Source organism: Clupea harengus, chromosome 17 (assembly GCF_900700415.2).
Source record: "Clupea harengus chromosome 17, Ch_v2.0.2, whole genome shotgun sequence".
In the NCBI taxonomy this organism is placed as follows: Eukaryota; Metazoa; Chordata; class Actinopteri; order Clupeiformes; family Clupeidae; genus Clupea; species Clupea harengus.
Window position 1 is genome coordinate 16113347 of NC_045168.1, and position 19415 is coordinate 16132761.

General features: G+C 47.7%; 1 protein-coding gene across 3 annotated transcripts in view; it reads left to right on the plus strand.

Moving 5' to 3' along the window:
- slc22a17 (solute carrier family 22 member 17) overlaps positions 1 to 12808 on the plus strand; it is a 13373-nt gene extending 565 nt beyond the window's left edge. The window contains exons 1-11 of one of the 3 annotated variants that reach the window (XR_006152907.1): positions 1 to 46; positions 1059 to 1784; positions 4559 to 4662; positions 4902 to 5056; positions 5939 to 6104; positions 7134 to 7249; positions 7973 to 8084; positions 8291 to 8514; positions 9256 to 9367; positions 10924 to 11972; positions 12024 to 12808. The exon at positions 1 to 46 is cut by the window's left edge and continues 565 nt beyond it. Coding sequence is in view for 2 of the 3 variants with exons in the window: in XM_042710206.1 (XP_042566140.1) it covers positions 1314 to 1784; positions 4559 to 4662; positions 4902 to 5056; positions 5939 to 6104; positions 7134 to 7249; positions 7973 to 8084; positions 8291 to 8514; positions 9256 to 9367; positions 10924 to 11200 (1737 nt within the window). In the remaining variant the exon portion in view is untranslated. The other 2 variants (XM_042710206.1, XM_042710207.1) reach the window with 2 other exon arrangements.
- The last annotated feature ends 6607 nt before the right edge of the window (positions 12809 to 19415 follow it).

Consider the following 19415-nt stretch of genomic DNA (forward strand, 5'->3'; position numbering starts at 1 on the left):
TTGTATGTATGCTTTGTGTGTCTCTGTGGACTACTGTGAAAGAAAGGTAGGTTCTCCCGTATTTTAAGTTGAGTGTCATTCGGATATTTTGAGGTTGCGGTGCATCTGTATATTACGCGGAAATTAAATGAAATAGTGCCTGAAATTGGTCGTTGTTGTTGGCGCAGGTGTATGTCCAGTGTCATTGAGGGAATACGTCACCAGTTTCTTCCCAGCATAACATCGGGCGATCGCAGAGACTATATGTTACATGATGTCCTGTCTGTGCCTGTCGTGTAACGTTAGTATGCTTAGCCCTCTGAGTGTGGGCTGTTTCGCCGTGCATGGACGGCATCGCCGCACAGTACTTTTCCCCTCTGAGGAACACCTCTTATATAACGTTGGAATTCCGTCAACAGTATTTCCTGGCCTGGTGGTGGTTGTGCATCTTATTAGAGCCTATATGCTATGCTTGTGCACTTAAAGCTGGAGGTTAACGCTAAAGCACAACGTGTCCACGTCCAACATGCGAAGCACTTGCCAAGTTGTCAAACGCCAAAGAAACTCATGTTTTGAGTTTGGACCTCCACTACTGATGACTTACCTTTTTGAACAGTTTATCCTCAAATAAGCTTTTAAAGATATAGACTGTGAGACTGTTGTCTAGTATTTCTTCCTGCTAATGTAATTGATGGTTGTCGGATTAATTGAAAAATAATAGCCTAATTGAACTCTATCTGTCAACACTTGTATTTGTTAGCAAGTTTTATTGCCTACTGTTATGACACCAATAGAGATAAGCTGTTGTCCTATAAAACTAGCCATGCAGTGGGCCTATACACGTTTATGATGCACAATTTATCACACAATTGCCCCTGCACCATCTCCGATTTGCACTGGAAGAATGTTTGGATGTGAATAGTTGTTACAGTTAGTCCTTCCAGTTGGACCGGTACTCTGACGGTGAAAGACTGACTGAGTGATGCTGTAATGTAATGGATGCTGTGACTAGCTAAAGGAATGTAGTGTTAATGAAGGAACCTGTACCAATGTGGTGTTTGCTGTCTGTCTCTCCACAGATACTCTCCCTGTAACCCTCCTGGGGTAGACAGAGGAAGAGAGAGAGGGAGAGACACAGACTGAAAGTCTATCTTTCTCTCTCTCTCTCTCTCTTTCTTTCCTTCCCCCTCTTTGCTCTATAAGGAGGCATCAAAAGTGAGAGAGCTGGAGCAAGAGAGAGATACTTAGAAAGGAGTCCGAGGCACGCCAGGCCTCTCTCTCTCTCTCTCTCTCTCTCTCTCTCTCCCTCCTCCTCAGTCCCCACTTCCTTAGCCATGACGTCAACCTCCTCCCCACTGCCCTCCCCTTCCCCGTGCCCCCCGCCCCCACCGTCCCTCCCTTCCTCCCCCACCCCCTCATCCCCGGCCCCCACCACCCTCCCCCTGCCCCCCTCCCTGCCCCCCACGGGCGAGGTGATGGTGTTGGCTCTGGGGCGTAAGAAGCAGCGGCTCCTCATCTGCCTCACCATCCTGCCCAACCTCTTCCTCGCCTTCCTGCTGTCCTCCGACCCCCTCCTCACGCTGGCCGCCCCCCACCACTGCCGCCTCCCCGGGCCCTCCCCCTCCCCCCAGGTGCTCAACGCCTCTCTGCCGTGGGAGAAGGGCGCGCAGCAGGGGGACAGCGGACACCTGTCCCAGTGCAAGCAGTACCTGTTCGTGAACGGCACCCAGGCCGGCGTGGAGGACTGTGAGCACGGATGGGACTACAACGTCACCGAGGGCCTGAGGAACAACATCGTCACCGAGGTATGACTCTCAGCACACACTCACAGAGCAGTCACGTCTGTCTGGCACCGTCCTCAGGAATGTTCCGGAGTCCGTTCACGTCCTCTTGTCAAAGAGAGAGTAAATATTAGACTGGCGACAAGGAACACAGAGCAAACCACAGCCTCTATAAATATGAAAAATAAAGTTTCATTCTGCACACCGCACTGGTTACTCAGTCTCACAGGCATCTGGTCAAACAGGCAGTATAGTATAGGCCTCTGCCACCCAGGCTGATAGCATCCAGCTCTACAGATGAGCATTACTCCCCTCTGCCTGTCCTGAAGGTCAGACAGGTTAAATCCTCCTCCAGCATCACCAGTGTAGTCTGCTGTGGCAGAACCAGCTCTGGAACCACACGTCCAGCTCATAGCATCACCAGTTTAGTGTGCTGTGGCAGAACCAGCTGAAGCACACGTCCAGCTCATAGCCTGCTAGGGCTTGAATAATGAGACGAGAGCCTTTTATTAATGTTTTGGATTTATTGCTGAAACTCAAGGGTGTAAACATGACCCAAACCTCTCCTCTCTCTGCAACAAAGGCAATCCATCACGTCCTCTCGTAAGAGCCAGCGGGCCTCCCGCCTTGTGTCCTGCGGCAGGATTTACTGGCCGTGCGGCTCCTCCACTCCGTCCCGCGCTCTGGCCACACTGAGGGCGGTGTTTGTTTTTAGCCCTGCGAGGAGGGTGGTGTCGGCCGGGTGGCACTCGTGGGTGGTGCGCCTGGCACCCGGTCTGCCCCCGACAGCTGAAAATACAATCATGCGCAGAACCCATTTAAAGACACAGGGACTTATTAAACAAACAGGGAGCCCTTAATGAATGAGAGAAAGTTGGTGTGTTTTCACTGGGAGAGCAGGACTAGAAGAAGGAAAAAAACATCAATTCAGAAATGCAAAAGCGCTTCCTGTTTCCTGTGTCGATTCAGCTACCTTAGACTGTGTTGCAATCTAAGTAGCAGGAAGCCACTGTAATCAATGCGCCTTGATTGAGCTGTTGTTGCAACACCGACTTACTCTTGCTCTTTCATGCAGACATTGCTTTGGAGTTTATGTGAAACCTGTACCTGAGTGAGCTGGCAAAGGGTTTGACCAAGATGGGGAAAGTATGCAAAAAGTGACTAAAGACATCAAAAGAAAGCTGGCAAAGGGTTTGACCAAGATGGGGAAAGTATGCAAAAAGTGACTAAAGACATCAAACACATGTGCAAGGACAGGTTTCACAAGTGTCTCTGAACTAGTTTCTGGGCTTCCTCTGGAAGTCCTGCATTTTCCCACCCCTTTTGTTCTGGTCCTGTTCGCTGTGCCGAGCCCGTGCCCGTGCCCGTGCAGCGCTGCCCTCCTGTTGGCATCCAGGCTGGCACAGAGGGCTGGAATGCGCTGGTGCGACCCATGGGAGCGGGTTTGAGTGATGATATGTGACAGCCGTTCACTAGGCCCTGGCAGTGGCTCAGATTACACTGTGTGCCGTTAGAGCCTCACTCCGCTCCGCGCTGCTCCTCTCCGCTCTCAATGCAGAGCTCAGTGCTCCGCAAGTCTTCCCATTCACACGGCATTCATTAACATGAAGCTCACAGGAATGAGGTGCTAATGCTCACCTTATGAGCTGTGAGTGTGTGAGAGTGTGTAAGTGTGAGTGTGTGTGTGAGAGTGTGAGTGTGAGTGTGTGAGTGTGACTGTGAGTGTGACTGTGAGTGTGTGAGTGTGAGGGTGAGGGCGGGAGTGTGAGGGTGAGGGTGTGTGTGTGTGTGTGTGAGTGAGTGTGTGTGTGTGTGTGTGTGTGTCTGGTGTGTTTAACTGAATAAGTGTTGCTGCTGTGGGTTTGTAATCTGCTGTGTTGATGTGTGTGAGTGTGTGTGTGTGTGTGTGTCTGGTGTGTGTAACTGAATAAGTGTTGCTGCTGTGTGTGTGTGTGTGTGTGTGTGTGTGTGTGTGTGTGTGTGTGTAATCTGCTGTATTGTTTCCTATTGCTGACCTGTGCTCCGCTGAGCCCATCTCCCGTCTCTGGTTTCCTGACTCCATTCTCCTCTCTTCCTCTCTCTTCTCTTCCTCTCCTCTTCCCCTCTCTCCTCTCCTCTCCTCTCCTCTCCTCTCCTCTCTCCTCTCCCCTATTCCTCTCCTCTCCTCTCTTCCCCTCTCCTCTCCTCTCCTCTCCCCTCTTCCCCTCTCTTCTCTCCCTCTCCTCTCCTCTCTTCCCCTCTCCTCTCCTCTCCTCTCCCCTTTTCCCCTCTCTTCTCTTCCTCTTCTCTCCCCTCTTCCCCTCTCCTCTCCTCTCTTCCCCTCTCCTCTCTTCTCTTCCTCTCATCTCCTCTCTTCCTCTCCTTTCCCCTCTTCCCCTCTCTCTTCCTCTCCCCTCCTCTCTTCCCCTCTCCTCTCTTCTCTTCCTCTCATCTCCTCTCTTCCTCTCCTTTCCCCTCTTCCCCTCTCTCTTCCTCTCCCCTCCTCTCTTCCCCTCTCCTCTCTTCTCTTCCTCTCATCTCCTCTCTTCCTCTCCTTTCCCCTCTTCCCCTCTCCTCTCCTCTCTTCCTCTCCTCTCTTCTTCCCCTCTCTTCTCTTCCTCTCCCCTCTTCCCCTCCTCTCTTCTCTTCCTCTCCTCTCCTCTCTTCCTCTCCTCTCCCCTCTTCCCCTCTCTCTTCCTCTCCCCTCCTCTCCTCTCCTCTCTTCCCCTCTCCTCTCTTCCCCTCTCTTCTCTCCTCTCCTCTCTCCTCTTCTCCTCTCCTCTCTCCCCCTCTCTTCCCCTCTCCTCTCCTCTCCCCAGTGGGACCTGGTGTGCGGTCAGTACTGGCTGGTGCCCCTGGAGGAAGTCTGCTTCATTCTGGGCGCCCTGACGGGCTTCCTGGGCCTCGGATTCGCGGCTGACCGGTGAGCACAACAACATGGCCGACGCGGAGAGGAGAGTTTACATTGACCAGGGGGTTCAAAGAAAGAGAAGCAAACAAATGCTTATTATAGTGCTGTTGACAACCCAATGACCTGATTTTTGTTGTCCATTGTTTTTGCTGAGGCCCAGTGGGGTTGTGTGTGTGCAGTGAAACGGCCTCTGATTGAATAAGCTCATGTCGTAAACGTGCTTCCTCTTCCTCTTCCTCTTCCTCCCCCAGTTTGGGTCGGCTGAAAGCCATGCTCTCTTCCCTGACCCTCTCAGTGGTATTTGGCGTGCTGGTGTGTGTCTCCCCATCCCCCGCCTTCTTCATCGGCATGCGCTTCTGTCTGGCAGCCACCAGCGCTGGAGTCTACCTCACTCTCTACGTCACACGTGAGTCTACCTCACTCTCTACGTCACACGTGAGTCTACCTCACTCTCTACGTCACACGTGCGTCTACCTCACTCTCTACGTCACACGTGAGTCTACCTCACTCTTTACGTCACACGTGAGTCTACCTCACTCTCTACGTCACCTCACTCTCTACGTCACCTCACTCTCTACGTCACACGTGCGTCTACCTCACTCTCTACGTCACACGTGAGTCTACCTCACTCTTTACGTCACACCTGAGTCACCTCACTCTTTACGTCACACCTGAGTCATAGGAAACATACAGACCCATATGGACATGTGGACATATGTTATATATATATGTTATGCTGGAGTCTACCTCACTCTTTACATCCCACGTGAGTCATCGGGAAACTTCCAGACCCCCATGGACATGTGTTATATATGTTATATATAACAGTCTGACATGCGGTGTGTTAAGCAGTAGACCGTAAAGTCCCACAGAGTAAGAATGCAAGCAGATTTGTAAGGCTGAACGGGTTGTCCTGTAAGAGAGTTGCATGGAAATGGAATTCCTGCGTCCTGAAAAACTCTGACTGCTACGCTCATGGAAACTCTACTTAATCCTGAAATTTGGCTGGGGCTGGAGAGTCTATGGGTGTGGCGTTTATGTCACTATGGTTTTAGCTGTACACGTATAATAGAAATAATAGAAATATATGTTATAGATATAATAATAGATATACATGTTGTTTACCTGCTTGTGCTGCTGTTTCCTTTGTTGTGAGTGATTTTAGCCTCAGTGGAAAATTAATCAAACTTCTTTGTTGATACCTGCCCCATAATTCCTGCTGGTCCTGGTGAACTACTAATCCCTTCTTATTGTCTCCCTCCATAATCCCTCACACTGTGACGAACAGGTCTCGAACTCTGTGACCCTTCGCTGCGACTCCTGGTCACCGTGGCAGCAGGCCTGACTACAGTTGCCGGGGAGCTGTTGTTGCTGGGTGTGGCTCTGGGGTGCCAGTCGTGGCGCGGCCTGCTCGGGACGGGGGCGGCACCCTTGACCTTGTTTCTCTGTTACGGGTGAGCGAGAGCGGGGGATGGTGATGGAGATAATTTCCAAGCACTGTTAATGACTTAAGAATATATGAATCAAGTGCCTTGTATTAATATATTCCTTGTATGAATCATGTTCTTATGAAAGCAGGAACATGGCTTTTCTGTGTGCGTGTGTAACTTAGATTATTAGTCTGCATATGTACAAGAGCATGTTTAGACCAGAGGTGATAAGAAGGGTCGAACTGTGCTTCTTCCGACCTTGCAAAACTTCCACCCTTGCCTCGGACGTCAGAAATCCACCACGTGGTTTTCCCTGCTGAACGCTCAACTTCTGTCTATATAAACCTTGTGCGATGTGTTTATCATTGCTTCACTTTCAGCCTTGTGCTGGGAGTGAGCCCGATTGCAATTGTTGTTTGTCTAATAAATATACTTATATGCAGCTCCGGAGTCCTGAGGTAACTAGGGTGAATTTTCACCTATCAGATGGGCACTCTGAGGGCACGGGGTTGGTCAATACGGCATTGATCCCAGAGGCCCCTCAGGGCCATTCACATATGAGATCGTTAGTGGACATCAGCTCTCGTTCACATATGAGATCGTCAGTGGACATCAGCTCTCATTCACATATGAGATCGTTAGTGGACATCAGCTCTCGTTCACATATGAGATCGTCAGTGGACATCAGCTCTCATTCACATATGAGATCGTCAGTGGACATCAGCTCTCGTTCACATATGAGATCGTCAGTGGACATCAGCTCTCATTCACATATGAGATCGTCAGTGGACATCAGCTCTCATTCACATATGAGCTCGTCAGTGGACATCAGCTCTCGTTCAGATAAATCAGTCTATATAGTTTCTATTATCTGAGTGGTGCACTGACTGCAGTTGTGGCGTGATTGGTTGTGATCTCCAGTCGTCATGGATATGAAATTCTACATTCTGTCTGCATTCATCTCCTCTTATGTCAGTATTAAATGTTTACAGTGAAGCTCAGCTTTGGAAGTAGTCTCATGTTTGTTTGTTTGTTTGTGTTTGTTTGTGTCAGGGTTCCCGGTGTGTTCCCAGAGTCTCCGCGCTGGCTCCTGCTGTCGGAGACGTCAGGAGACATGAACTCCTTCAGCGAGAGGAGGGAGAGGGACCGGGATGATGAGAGTTTCACAGGTCAGAGGTCACCCGTACACACTGATGGGGCCATGCCTTTCTGCTGTGACAACAACACACTTACACACTGATGGGGGCATGTCTTTCTGCTGTGATAACAACACACTTACACACTGATGGGGGCATGTCTTTCTGCTGTGACAACAACACACTTACACACTGATTGGGGCCATGCCTTTCTGCTGTGATAACAACACACTTACACACTTATGGGGCCATGCCTTTCTGCTGTGATAACAACAGGAATATCTCACTGTGTTGTATAGTGGGATTCGCAAATGAAAGATTGAAGTCGGACATCTCAAATATTTAGCCTTTTTGAAAATTGTTGTTGAGAATTTTACATGTCCATGTTCTGTGTTTGTGCTGTGAGGTTCTGCGGTTCATGTTCTGTGTTTGTGCTGTGAGGTTCATGTTCTGTGTTTGTGCTGTGATGTTCATGTTCTGTGTTTGTGCTGTGAGGTTCATGTTCGTGTTCTGTGTTTGTGCGGGGAGTGTTTCTGTACACTGATGCTGTTCATGATCCAGTGCTTTGCCTTAGAGGGCAGGCAGGCAGGCAGGCAGGCTGTAATTATACACTGGCATGTCATTGCGGTGGTGTTCTTCCTGACACAGAGCTGGTGATGAAAGTGTGTGTGTGTGTGTGTGTGTGTGTGTGTGTGTGTGTGTGTGTGTGTGTGTGTGTGTGTGTGTGTGTGTGTGTGTGTGTTCTTCCACACACAGAGCTGGAGTCGGAGCTGGAGACGCCCTCCTCCACCCGTCCCCACTTGTCCTTCCACGAGCTTCTGCACAGCAGGAACATCTGGAAAAACATCTGCGTGCTGGGCTTCACCTCGTAGGTCATGCCAGAGGCCATCTGGGGGGGGGGGCTAGGGGAAGCTGATTGGTCAAAATATACTTGTCAGTTGTTCACAGTTTATTTTCAGGTTTCTCTTATGGGGCAAAACCGACTGTCACCCACTTTGCTTAGTCAGGGATGTAGAAGGGTATAAACCTGTTTGTGTGTGTTTGTGTGTGTGTGTGTGTTTGTTTTCCTCTCAGCTTTATCTCCCATGGAATCAGCCACTGCTACAGTTCTTTCCGTGGTGACGTCAGAGGCACCACCCCTAGTTTCTACTGGACTTACCTGCTCTCCGTGTGTGCTGGAGGCGGTGCCTGGCTGTTGCTATGGGCAACAGTTAACAGGTGTGGCCGTCGTGGAATTTTGCTCCTGGCCATGACACTGACAGGGCTGGCCTCTCTCATTCTCCTGGGACTAATCGAGTGTAAGTGTGCTGCTGCCGTTGTAAGAAGCGTTTTGCTTTAACATAAAACTCTGCATTTAAAAAACGGAAGAAGTGCTGCTCTTTTCCAGTTGTGTTTTGTGTCAGTGTCCATCTGTCCTTATGTGAGCAATAAATCTGAAATATGCAAGATCTTTCTAATACTGTACTATAATGTGGGTATTGCGCTACAAATGACAAAGAAGAGGTCTTCCTCTGATGTAATCCACTGTGAGTGTGTGTGTGTGTGAGTTCAACTGTAACAGTCCCACATGTGTTGTGTGTGTGTGTGTGTGTGAGTTCAGCTGTAATCCGCTGTGAGTGAGTGTGTGTGTGTGTGTGTGTGTGAGTTCAGCTGTAACAGTCCCACGTGTGTTGTGTGTGTGTGTGTGTGTGTGTGAGTTCAGCTGTAATCCGCTGTGAGTGTGTGTGTGTGTTTGTGTGAGTTCAGCTGTAACAGTCCCACGTGTGTTGTGTGTGAGTGAGTGTGTGTGTGTGTGTGTGTGTGTGTGTGTGTGTGTGTGTGTGTGTGTGTGTGTGTGTGTGAGTTCAGCTGTAACAGTCCCACATGTGTTGTGTGTGTGTGTGTGTGTGTGTGAGAGTTCAGCTGTAATCCGCTGTGAGTGTGTGTGTGTGAGTTCAGCTGTAACTGTCCCACGTGTGTTGTGTGTGTGTGTGAGTTCAGCTGTAATCCGCTGTGAGTGTGTGTGTAGCTGTAACAGTCCCACGAGTGTCGCCCTGCAGATCTGTCGGAGTCTGCGATCACTGTGTTCTCCGTGATGGGCCTGTTCTCTTCCCAAGCGGCGGCCCACCTCTGCATCCTCTTCACTGCGGAGATCATGCCCACCGTCATCAGGTACACAACCCTGTGTGTGTGTGTGTGTGTGTGTGTGTGTGTGTGTGTGTGTGTGTGTGTGTGTGTGTGTGTGTGTGTGTGTGTGTGTGTGTGTCCTCTTCACCGCGGAGATCATGCCCACCATCATCAGGTACACAACCCTGTGTGTGTGTGTGTGTGTGTGTGTGTGTGTGTGTGTGTGTGTGTGTGTGTGTGTCCTCTTCACCGCGGAGATCATGCCCACCATCATCAGGTACACAACCCTGTGTGTGTGTGTGTGTGTGTGTGTGTGTCCTCTTCACCGCTGAGATCATCCCCACCATCATCAGGTACACAACCCTGTGTGTGTGTGTGTGTGTGTGTGTGTGTGTGTGTGAGTGTGTGTCCTCGTGTACTCTTCACCGCTGAGATCATGCCCACCATCATCAGGTACACAACCCAGAGGGTGGGCTAAGCGTGTGTGTGTGTGTGTGTGTGTGTGTGTGTGTGTGTGTGTGTGTGTGTGTGTGTGTGTGTGTGTGTGTGTGTGTGTGTGTGTGTCCTCTTCACCGCGGAGATCATGCCCACCATCATCAGGTACACAACCCTGTGTGTGTGTGTGTGTGTGTGTGTGTGTGTGTGTGTGTGTGTGTGTGTGTGTGTCCTCTTCACCGCTGAGATCATCCCCACCATCATCAGGTACACAACCCTGTGTGTGTGTGTGTGTGTGTGTGTGTGTGTGTGTGAGTGTGTGTCCTCGTGTACTCTTCACCGCTGAGATCATGCCCACCATCATCAGGTACACAACCCAGAGGGTGGGCTAAGCGTGTGTGTGTGTGTGTGTGTGTGTGTGTGTGTGTGTGTGTGTGTGTGTGTGTGTAAAGTCTTAAGATATCATAAGCCATGTTACTGTGAAATTGTATTACATATGAATACAAACCTAGGGAGGTCTAAAGAAAGATTACTGACTTCTACCCCAAACTGTGCTGAGATAAAAAGGCAACTGCTCTCTCAATGCTGTTACTGCTGCCTCATCAGTGTACTAATATAGCAGCACCAAGTTCCAGACATACTTCATCAGGTGAAAATGTTAGACTCAGCAAAGTCTTCCAGTTCCATGTTTTTACTTTTCAAAAAAGGTTTTATTACATTAAATGTTTTCATACAACCGCCTTTAAATGGTTATCACGGTTGGTATGTCCATAGTGTTTTTAGGTTTTGAAAATATATTTATATGTGTATAGTCTCTATACACCAATGAATTGCTAACTGTAGAAAGCTGTTCTCTATCTCATACCTGAGCTCAGAATAATGCTCAGAGGTTCTTTATCTAATACCTGAGCTCAGAGGTTCTCTATCTTATACCAGTCTTGTGCCGTCCTCCAGGGGCAGTAATGTCTATGGTGTGGTAAGGCTGTGTGTTTTGTGCCATCCTCCAGGGGCAGTAATGTCTATGGTGTGGTAAGGCTGTGTGTCTTGTGCCGTCCTCCAGGGGTGGTAATCTCTATGGTGTGGTAAGGCTGTGTGTCTTGTGACGTCCTCCAGGGGTGGTAATGTCTATGGTGTGGTAAAGCTGTGTGTCTTGTGCCGTCCTCCAGGGGCACAGGCGTTGGTGCAGTGCTGGCTCTGGGCTGTGTTGGCCGCCTCAGCTCCCCGCTCATGGACCTGCGCAACCACTACGGCTACTTCCTGCACCACGTGGTCTACTCCTCCCTGGCCCTGCTGGCCGTGCTCTCTATCCTGCTGCTGCCAGAGAGCAAGAGGAAGCCCCTTCCCCAGACGCTGGCCGACGGCGAGCAGTACCGGCGCCCCCCGCTGGGCCGGAGGAGAAGAGACAACGTGCCCTTGCTGGCCACACCCAACCCTGAGACCTAGACATCCCCACCCCCTCTCCATCTCTGCTCAGCATCGTGCACACACACACACACACACTCACTCACTCACACACTCACTCAGCCTCCTCCACCGCCACACAGAGTCGCTCGTGGTCCATGCTTCTGTGAGGGGAGGTGGGTGGGCTCTGGGAGGGTCAGAGGTCACCTGGAGGTCACCTGAAGGTCAGAGGGTTAGAGGGAGAAGCAGAGCATGTGTCCCACACACTGTCCATTACCCTCTAACATCACAGTCATTTCTGACGGAGCTGGAGGAGGGAGTCTCTGGACACTGGCTCAGCCTGGACACATGACGGACCTGGAGGCCAGGGGGCCTTTCTGACGGAGCTGTGCGGAGAGTGACGCAAACACTCAGTGATGCACGCCGCGTTCCCCCTGTTCCTCCACAGCCAGCACAGATAGAGAACGACACACAGAGCGCTCGGTCTGTAAACCGTCAGTCAGGGAGACCCATGCAATAGCCCCTTCATCAGGGTCCTCACGGATGGTGGCCTTCTGATGGGCAGACACGGCCTGTCCACAGAGACCCAATCAGCTCCAGACTACCCTCCATACACGCAAGGGCTGACCAAACATCACGGCTAGTTTGTAAATAGTATTAACTTCACCTGTTTTCAGACCTCTTCCAGACTTTACCTGTTCCCACTTCTGACTGTAGGGGGAGCCATTTTCTTTCCAGCTGAGAAGCTGAATTCGTAGCAGAAATGTCTGGAGGCATCTTTGAGTTGGGGCCCAAAACATCAGACAGTCCTTAGGTCTAGTCATGAATATGTGCGGGAGGGAGGGGGGGGGGGGGGGGTCCTGAGGTCTAGTAATGAATAAGTGCGGAGGGGGGTCTCGGAAAACAAAATGTGGTGCCAAAACCTGACTTCAACTTGTCTTTAATTATAATATGATCATTATAATATGGCTCTGGGCGGAATTGAATGTGTTTTAAAATGTAAAGCACGCACATGTAACTTTTGACCCTCACTTATATTGTGAGAAATAATGCTGAATTTAGGTGATCACATCTAAATAAGAGTCTGAATATGCCGAAGACCTTTTCAGAACTTGAAAACAAAGAAGAAAGAAATAAGCTAGTACTTGGGTATTGAAAATGTCTGCATCTGCTTCAGTTACTTCAGTCCTTATGGTAGGACCATCAGACTTGGATCATTCTGGTCTGCCTGATGGGACTGGGATGGGGTTCTGGTCTGCCTGATGGGACTGGGTTGGGGTTCTGGTCTGCCTGATGGGACTGGGTTGGGGTTCTGGTCTGCCTGATGGGACTGGGATGGGGTTCTGGTCTGCCTGATGGGACTGGGATGGGGTTCTGGACTAAGTTAGGTTTAGGGGAAGAAGGGTGAGGGACTATTCTGAAGCCTCCTTTATCACAAACCTAAATAATGTTAGTTTCTTAACAATGGACATATTGTTATAACTTTGAATGGTTAACAATAATATATGATTATAATATTAACAATAAATGACTTGACCTTAGAATTAAGATGTATGACAGTGATTGCTTCATATCATGTAATAACAATGCTAAGATTATGTTGGTAACTAGTCAAATTGAACTGAAAATAAACATGTTGATAAAAACAAATTATGTTTGTGACAAAAATGGTGTATTTAATTTCTGAGAATCATTACCTTATACTTGATTACTTCATGTGTAATAAACACAAAGGCTGGCCTATTTAAATTATCAGATGTGATTATTTCAAATATTGGCCCTATTAATACAACTATATATATATTGAGAGAGAGAGAGTGACCCTTACCACTCTGTGTGAGTGTAGCGTTTGAAGCAGGAACTGGCCGTGCTGGTAGATAAGCTGCTCTCGCGCGTTTAGACACTCTGTACCAACGACCGCCTGTTGCCCCTCACACTCCCACTGAGCATCCAGGAAGTCCAGGTAAGAGCGCCCCCTGTCTGCAACACACAAACACCCCACTAGTACCTAGTGTGTACGAGAACACTCGTCTGATACACACAAAAACCCGCTAGTACCTAGTGTGTACGAGAACACTCGTCTGATACACAAACACCCACTAGAGTGTGTTCTGGGCTGCTTATCTGATACACAGGAATACTACTATTCTCAGACGAGTACGTACTAGACATAGTGTCTATTAAATAGAAGCATCCTACTGTGCCCAGGCGAGTATGTACTAATATGCCCAGGAGAGAGAGAGAGAGTTGTATTAATACAGACATATATATGTGTGATATGTATACAGTATATATGGGTGTGTGTGTGTGTGTATGTGTGTGTGTGTGTGTGGGGGGGGGGGGGGGGACTCCCTGATGCTGACTTTCAAGTACACATGAGCCCTCCATACACTGGTAGGACACCCTGATGCTGACTTTCAAGAAGGCCAGAACCTCCGCCTAGACCTACTATGGGGAAAATAAGTATTTGAACCCCTGCCGATTTCGCAAGTTTGACCACTTGCAAAGAAATGTGTGATCTATAATTGTAATAGTAGGTGTATTTTAACAGTGAGAAACAGAATATCAACAAAAAAATCCAGAAAACTGCATTTTAGAACATTTATGACTAAATTTGCATTTGATGCAGAAAATAAGTATTTGAACCCCTAGCAAAACACAACTTAGTACTTGGTGGAATAACCCTTGTTGGCAAGGACAGACGTCAGACTTTTCTTGTAGTTGGTCACCAGGTTTACACACATCTCAGGAGGCATTTTGGTCCACTCCTCTGGCAGATCCTCTCCAAATCCTTAAGGTTGCGTTTTCAATGGGAGGGAATGAGGGAATGAGGTTCAAGCCCAATATTCCACGTTACATTGCCTAATCCATAGTCCCCTCGATGCAGTGGAGTCGTCCTGTACCCTTGGCAGAGAAACAACCCCAAAGCATAATGTTTCCACCTCCATGCTTGACGGTGGGGATGGTGTCATATTCAGCATTCTTCCCCCTCCAAACGCGGCAAGTCGAGTTGATGCCAAAGAGCTTGATTTTGGTCTCATCTGACCACATCCTGTCTCCCAATCCTCCTTAGAATCATTTAAGTGTTCATTGGCAAACTTCAGACGGCCCTGTACATGTGCTTCCTTGAGCAGGGGGACCTTGCGAGTGCTGCAGTACTTCAAACCATTACGGCGTAGTGTGTTGCCAATGGTTTTCTTGGTGACTGTGGTCCCAGCTGCCTTGAGATCATTCACAAGCTCCCCCTGTGTAGTTCTGGGGTTATTCTGCACCTTTCGGATGATCACCGATACCGCACGAGGGGATATCTTGCATGGAGCCCCAGACCTAGAGCGATTGACAGTTGTTTGGTGTTGCTTCCATTAACGAATAATCGCACCAATAGTTGTCTGCTTCTCACCAAGCTGCTTGCCGATGGTTTTGTAACCCATTCCAATCTTGTGCAGGTCTACAATCTTATCTCTGACGTCCTTGGTCAACTCTTTGGTCTTGCCCATGGTGGTGAGGTTGAAGGTGTGAAGTATGATTCTTTGGACAGGTTTCTTTTATACACGTCACCAGTTGAGATCAGGTGTACCTTGTTAGGCCTAATGAGGACTAATCTGTGTGCTTCTTGGGCACATAACTGGTCATTGGGAGCCAGAATTCTTGCTGTTTGCTTGGGGGTTCAAATACTTATTTTCTGCATCAAATACAAATAAAGTCATAAATGTTATAAAATGCAGTTTTCTGGATTTGTTTGTTGATATTCTATTTCTCACTGTTAAAATACACCTACCATTACAATTATAGATCACACATTTCTTTGCAAGTGGCCAAACTTGCGAAATCGGCAGGGGTTCAAATACTTATTTTCCCCACTGTATATGTGTTTGGTACATTTCAACTGGTCTTACATTCACAAAATCCAGACAAAAGACCCTGATTGCATGAAGTGGTTCCCCACATCGCATATAAAATAATTGCACATTTAAACAGCGTGACCCGGTTTCCTTTGGCAGGAAGTGAGTTTTGTATTTCTGGGCTCAAACTGCTGTTAATAATTGACTCTGCATAGGTGTAGCTGCTGTCAGCCTGACACAAGGAACACGGGTGCACCATAGGTTACCATGGAAACCCCATGTCGATAATCAATTATATCATCCAGGTGTGCTTGAAGAGTTTCTTAATATTTCTGTACATTCTACACATCTTGTGAATTTAGATTTAGGTATTTTATTACATTATTTTAACATAAAACAACAAATGAAGAGGCAGAAAATTCACCAGACTTTTGAGAATCACTATCTTTTCACTGCATTTTATTTGCAGGTCTTTTAAACACCAAAATCAAATAAATTACACATTTAAGTGGAACTGTTAATAAAGGCATTTTGCATTTATTAAGATCACTTACATTACAAGTAGTAAGTATCTGTTGGCTCACACATGCATCAGGGAGCCTTTTTATTGGCTAATGGGAAACATGTAGACCTCATGTAAAAGTCCAGCCAGAGGTGGTGACAGGGTCCCACCTGCCAGGGCCGATTTCTAATTTAAGACTCAATCTTGTGTGAAGGTGGGGACAAACACCAGTTTGACGTGAACCAGCACAACACATTACTGTACCAGGAGAGGGCGCTGCAGGACGTTCCTGGGAAGTACAGCGTAGAAGTGAAGGGCTCTGCATGTGCTTCTGTGGGGGTCAGTGTGAAAGATCTCTTCTGCCTTGTTCTAGATGGTTAATGATGGATATTCTGTTAGGGCTATTTATTCATGTCTAAATCCTCTTCTGTAACAGGTGGCTCTTTTCTATAACATCCCCACTCCCACTGAGCACTCAACCTTGAGCATTAAGACTCAAGCCAAGCCTCTGACTGAGGGAGAGTGCAACAAGGCCAATGGACAGGCCCTGAATTTAAACATCACAGTCCAGTACGTAAAGTTGTCCATCTTAAATGCTGAAAAGGGTGTCCTTACATGCGTGACAATGTGGGGAAGTTTCCTAATGGCAAATGTGATGTGGTGCCATATAGGTGTGTGTGTCTGTGTCTGTGTCTGTGTGTCTGTGTGTCTGTGTCTGTGTATGTGTCTCTGTGTCTGTGTCTGTGTCTCTGTGTCTGTGTATCTGTGTATCTGTGTATGTGTCTCTGTGTCTGTGTCTGTGTCTGTGTCTGTGTCTGTGTCTGTGTCTCTGTGTCTGTGTCTGTGTCTGTGTGTGTCTGTGTGAGTCTGTGTGTGTGTGTGTGTGTGTGTGCGTTTGTGTGTGTGTGTGTGTGGTGCCATATAGGTGTGTGGGTGTGTGTGTGTTTGTGTGTGTAGTGCCCGATGTCCTCGATGTGAGAAACCACACTAAAGTGCCCTTACAAAGGGGAGGATCAAATCCCAGTGAAGGAAATGACTTGCAGTACCTTTTAATGCGGGCTCTCCCACAGTGGGCTTTATAACATGCCCTTTAACGCGGGCTCTCCCACAGTGGTCTTTATAACATGCCCTTTAACGCGGGCTCTCCCACAGTGGTCTTTATAACATGCCCTTTAATGCGGGCTCTCCCACAGTGGGCTTTATAACATGCATTTTAAACGCGGGCTCTCCCACAGTGGTCTTTATAACATGCTCTTTTTTTTATTTTCCAATGCAACTCTTACGAATGGACATCACTAGGGTTGGGCATCTGGGGCTATAGCCCTGAATGTTTTATGAATAGTTCCGGATCTCAATTTTTTTTTCAAAATCATTATAATCATGTAATTCCGATCATGCAGTAAAGCCATCTAAAATAATAAGATACCTTCATGCTACACTGTTGAATGCTATACCTATGCTACACTGTCGTGTGCTACATGCTACACTGTTGTTTGTTTCATGCTACACTGTTGAGTGCTATACCTATGCTACACTGTCGTGTGCTACATGACTGAGAGTACAATGTCCGGAGAATCAGGGGGTCTGGCTGACAAATCCTGTAGCACCGCCACATTTTCACCGACACAAAACAAACCCACGTTGTATGCATTTGCTAATTTTGGTTGATGCTGGACAATATTCAATGTGACATTTTCAAAACCGTAACGGATTTAATGATAATTATAATTTGAAAGGGTAATACTAAACATCTGGAATTTAGAGAGAAACCGGTAACGGTTTCATCCCTAGAAAGGAAAGGTCTCAAATCGCGTACTTGTGCACTTCAAACACTGACTTCCAGGGCGTAGGGCGTTCACACTGACGAAACCAGCAGAATTTAGGGCACTGAAAGTACCCGGATTGCGCCCTGCAAACGATCAAAAAATGCAGTGGGACACTTCTCGCCCTAAACGGGCCCCATCTTGGCTACGTAGCGGAAGAGGAGGAGCCATTTCGGCAGCTTTACAGTTTGGAAAGTTGGCTGACTGACGCCTCGCAAATCACTTCAACCATTATTGCTGGTTACAATAACTGAGTTATCGGATAGTACTCTTGGTAACTTTTGAAAAATATAAGCGAGAAAACGCCAAAAGATTTACATTTACATACAAAACACGGCCGTCAGCAGAGTTTGGTCCGCCATCTTTGTTTAAAATTTTCAGTTGGTCGGAGGGAGCTGGCGCACAGATTTATGGGTAAAAGGCTGGCAGATTTGCGTCCGTCACTTCCGCCAAGTGGTTAACGTAAGTATTCCATTTCAGACAACACTTATCAGCGACGGAACGCACTACAGATGTAAGTGCATATGGCGCACTACACCTGTATTGCAGTGTACTTCTTAAAGTACTCGATTTGAGACACAGCCATAGTATTGTTAAGTTAAAATTAAACTGCGTGTTGGTTTACAGAGAAATCAGAGTAACGGACCGCCACACGTAACACTTGGTTTGATACAGTTGAGTTTACTGGTTTAAGGATTGGACAAGATTCAGTCGGAGATGCAGAGCTCACAATAGCTCTGTCACCCACGGCTGGAGAACGCGTTCTGCCTTTAGTTATACTGGTTAAATGGGCATACATTGTTAATAGAAATAAAATGTTAATAAATTCATACCTAAACTGAATTTATCTTACAGTATGCAGAACTGGTTGCGGAAGCGAGGGAATGAGGTTGGCAAGCACACACAAGACCAGTGGAGATGGAGTGGAGTCCAGAGTCTGATTTTGGTTTTCAAGGACGGTCACTTAAAGGAGCTTTCTGTGGCTGCTGAAAAAGCGAGCCAGTTGTTATGGTAAAGGCAGTCACAGAGTACTTGGGGATGTGAATTAACCTGAAGAAGCCCGTTGTCACAAAATGTTTGGCTGCCTAAGGTGACCTGGATTGGTTTCCAGTGTCTTCCCTGACCTTAGTGCGGGTTTGTAATCTCCGGGGCCTTCCCCACCCCGACCCCTTTAATTACCCTAACCTGGGTTCCATACTCCCCAACCCTTGCAGCTCTAACCCTGGATAGCCTGTGGCACGCCCTAGTATGCTGATGTCGATGTTTAGATAATTAGACAGTGCATCGTTCAGACACTGATTTATGCATATGGTATCCTGAGGTGTATCTGTTGTTGGCTGTTGTTGTGCTACCCTGTAGATTCACTGATAGTAATGATTAATATCCACTGATCCTTGCACCTGTAACATCAATGCTTTCGGGGAGGAGGGAGAACAAGAGAGCTAGAGAGATCATGATTGGTACAGTAACTAACCAAACAGAAAAAAGACTAAATAACCCGCTGGACTTCACTGACATTTAGACCCTACATGTGGCTCTGTACATGTGGCTCTGTACATGTGGCGGAGAGAGGATCAGGCATATCGCCTGTATCAACACACCCACATACACAAACACATAGTCAGCAGACTAGTGGAATTAGATGTTCTTTATGTTAAGAAAGTGGCAAATGTCTGTGAAATACTGTAGGTTGAGTGTACAGAAGCTTCTTTTTGCATGAACCTGCAAATATTTGCTTGAAATGCAGTTTGCAAATGTAGCAGTTTCCTTTTTTTTTGTTTTTGGGGCTTTTGGCCTTTAATCAGATAGGACAGTGAAGGTTTGGACAGGAAATGAGATGGAGAGAAGAGGTGGGGAGTGGAATCGGGAAATGACAGCGGGTCGGAATCAAACCTGTGTTTCCGTGGGCGTTCAAGCCCGTATATGGTCGGGGATACTGCTTGCGCCACAGTGCCCCCCAAATGTAGCAGTTTCCTGAGTCACAAATGATATTGACATGATTTACCAGAAAGGAGAAGCAAATAGTCTAGCGGCAAGTTAATCATTCAACATAAGTAGAGGTCATCAGCCTGTTGGAATAAAAGTGTGTT